This window comes from Petaurus breviceps, unplaced genomic scaffold, assembly GCF_028583685.1.
Source record: "Petaurus breviceps papuanus isolate PSGF00001 unplaced genomic scaffold, PetGlider_PUasm1.0 400, whole genome shotgun sequence".
NCBI lineage: Eukaryota > Metazoa > Chordata > Mammalia > Diprotodontia > Petauridae > Petaurus > Petaurus breviceps.
In genome coordinates, this window is record NW_027186316.1 from 5,549,713 (window position 1) to 5,551,969 (window position 2,257).

The 2,257-nt window shown below is 43.8% G+C and overlaps 1 protein-coding gene across 11 annotated transcripts in view; it reads left to right on the forward strand.

Moving 5' to 3' along the window:
* Positions 1-2,257, forward strand: part of ACSL4 (acyl-CoA synthetase long chain family member 4) — an 81,849-nt gene that overhangs the window by 39,086 nt on the left and 40,506 nt on the right. For 5 of the 11 annotated variants that reach the window (XM_069100426.1, XM_069100428.1, XM_069100429.1 and 2 more), the window contains one exon: positions 1,420-1,945. In XM_069100426.1, the coding sequence (XP_068956527.1) occupies positions 1,595-1,945 (351 nt within the window). In that variant the 5' untranslated portion in view covers positions 1,420-1,594. The remainder of the gene's footprint in view (positions 1-1,419; positions 1,946-2,257) is intronic. The other 6 variants (XM_069100434.1, XM_069100436.1, XM_069100432.1 and 3 more) reach the window with 2 other exon arrangements.

Genomic DNA, 2,257 nt, shown 5'->3' on the forward strand with positions numbered 1-2,257 from the left:
CCCACCCCCATCTCCCCACCCCCACCCCCTCCATACCCACCACCATTTCACCACATTTACCCTCACCCCGTCACCCCCCATACCCCCACTCCCATCCCTCTATCCCCACCCCTACCCCCTTCATCCCCACTGCCATCTCCCCATACCCAACCCCATCCCTCATCCCCTCATACCCAACCCCACCTCCTCATACCAACATCCATGCCCTCCATACCCACCATCTCCCCATACCCACCCCTACCTCCTCACCCACCCCCATCCCCCCCCCCCCGCCTCCCCCTCCCCCATCCCCACCCTCACCCCCTCCCCCCCCACACCCACCCCCATCATCCCCCCATACCCACCCCAATCTCCCCATACCCATCCCACTCCTTCCTGCCTCCCCCTCCCCCCTAGTTATTCACCTTGGCCAGTTTGCTCTTTTGCTCAGGCTGGGTCCCTACCTGGAATGCGGTCCCTCCATCTTAAACCCTAGACAAAGTCCTGACCTAGTTTTCACAGCCCACCTCTTCCTTGAAGCTTCCCCTGACTAGTCCAGCCCTTAGTGATCCTCCCCTTCCTTCAGAGTACTACAACATTAAGTCTATACCCCACCATTTAACACTTGGGTATTATGTAATTTATTTGTTTGTTTGTTTCATGTGTTCCAGACTTGCCTCCCCAACTAGGTTATTGTGAGCAAGCCACCTAGAGGGTTCAGATTGTGGATTATACAACTTCCGTATTTGCCCTCTTCCCCCAGACAATGCTGAAAAGATAGGTCCTCCAAAAGTTACTTGGGATTTGTATTGGTCCTTCAGAAGGTAGCAAGTAGAGTTAGTTTCAGAGGACTGAGTTCTATTTTTTCTTCATTTTCTGACCAATTCTGATAGCTTGCGGCCATCAGTTGGTCACAAATAAGGAAAAATCACCTCAAAGAACAGTCCATAAAAGTATCACTAGTCCTTGAATAGAAATTTTCTGTTTGGATACAACATCTATGACTGTTTTAAGAGTTCTGGTTGTAGCACAATTATTTAAGAGTCAAAGCATTGACCTTTGGCCGTATTTAACCATCTTTACTCATGCAAATCTTTGTTTAGGGGTATCCAGCTGCCTTGCAAAATGGAAAAATTTAAAATAAAACATTGATGGGGAAAAAGAACCATTGACGTATCCTAAAAACCTAGGAAAAAATGAAAGGCAAATGTTAAAATTAGTTTAAAAAAAAGAAAAGAAAAAAAGGTCTTTTTAAAAATAATGAACAAAGATGGAATGCTTTTTTCATGCCAGTTATTTCAGCTTTCTGTGTTGAGTTTCATAATAAGATAGAATCGGTAAGGACTAAAGCAGTGCAATTCATGGTGCTGTTACCTTGTTAACTTTCTTTTATTTTTGTTTTCCCTGCTCTCTGCCTTGGTCCTTCATCTTCACCTACAGGTGTATTTTATTGTCGGCTTCCAAAGATTACTAACTTCTATCTGTAACTTTAAAATTGAACTACCTTGGCTGTCCTGCTGTTCCTATTGCTGCTTCCGTTATAGCCTTCTTCAAAGAACACTCAAACTCCAAAGAATAACAAAAGACAAACACCATTTTTAGAAGTCTTTCCACAATGCAACTTAAGCTAGACGTGCTTACCATTATTTTGTTCCCTGTCCACTTATTAATATACATATACAGTGCCCTTATATTTATTCCGTGGTATTTTTTTACCAATGCCAAGAAGAAAAGCACTATGGCAAAACGAATAAAAGCTAAACCCACCTCAAACAAGCCTGGAAGTCCATATCGCTCTGTGACCCACTTCGACTCATTAGCTGTGATCGACATCCCCGGAGCAGACACCCTGGACAAATTGTTCGATCATGCGGTAGCTAAGTTTGGAAAGAAGGACTGCCTTGGGACCAGGGAGCTGTTAAGTGAAGAGAATGAAATGCAGCCAAATGGAAAAGTGTTTAAAAAGGTAAACTCAAATTTTGTGTTTATGAAAGATAGGTGGTGATGTTTTTAAGCAGGTAAGAGATTTTCATTTTTATTATATCCTTTGTTTTGCTATCACCTCCATTTATGAGTATCTCCTACCTTGGGAAGCCATCCATTGTAACAAAGAATTTGAAAAGGGGGAGGGTGGGGAGAAGCAATTCAGAAAAAAGATGAATCCACTTACAGCAGCCAAGTCTGATTGGTTTTTGCATTGTTCCCTCACCATTGGAGGAGAACAGGTCCACACATCAACCAAGTCTGATGGTTCTTGCCTTGTTCCCCCACCCTTGGA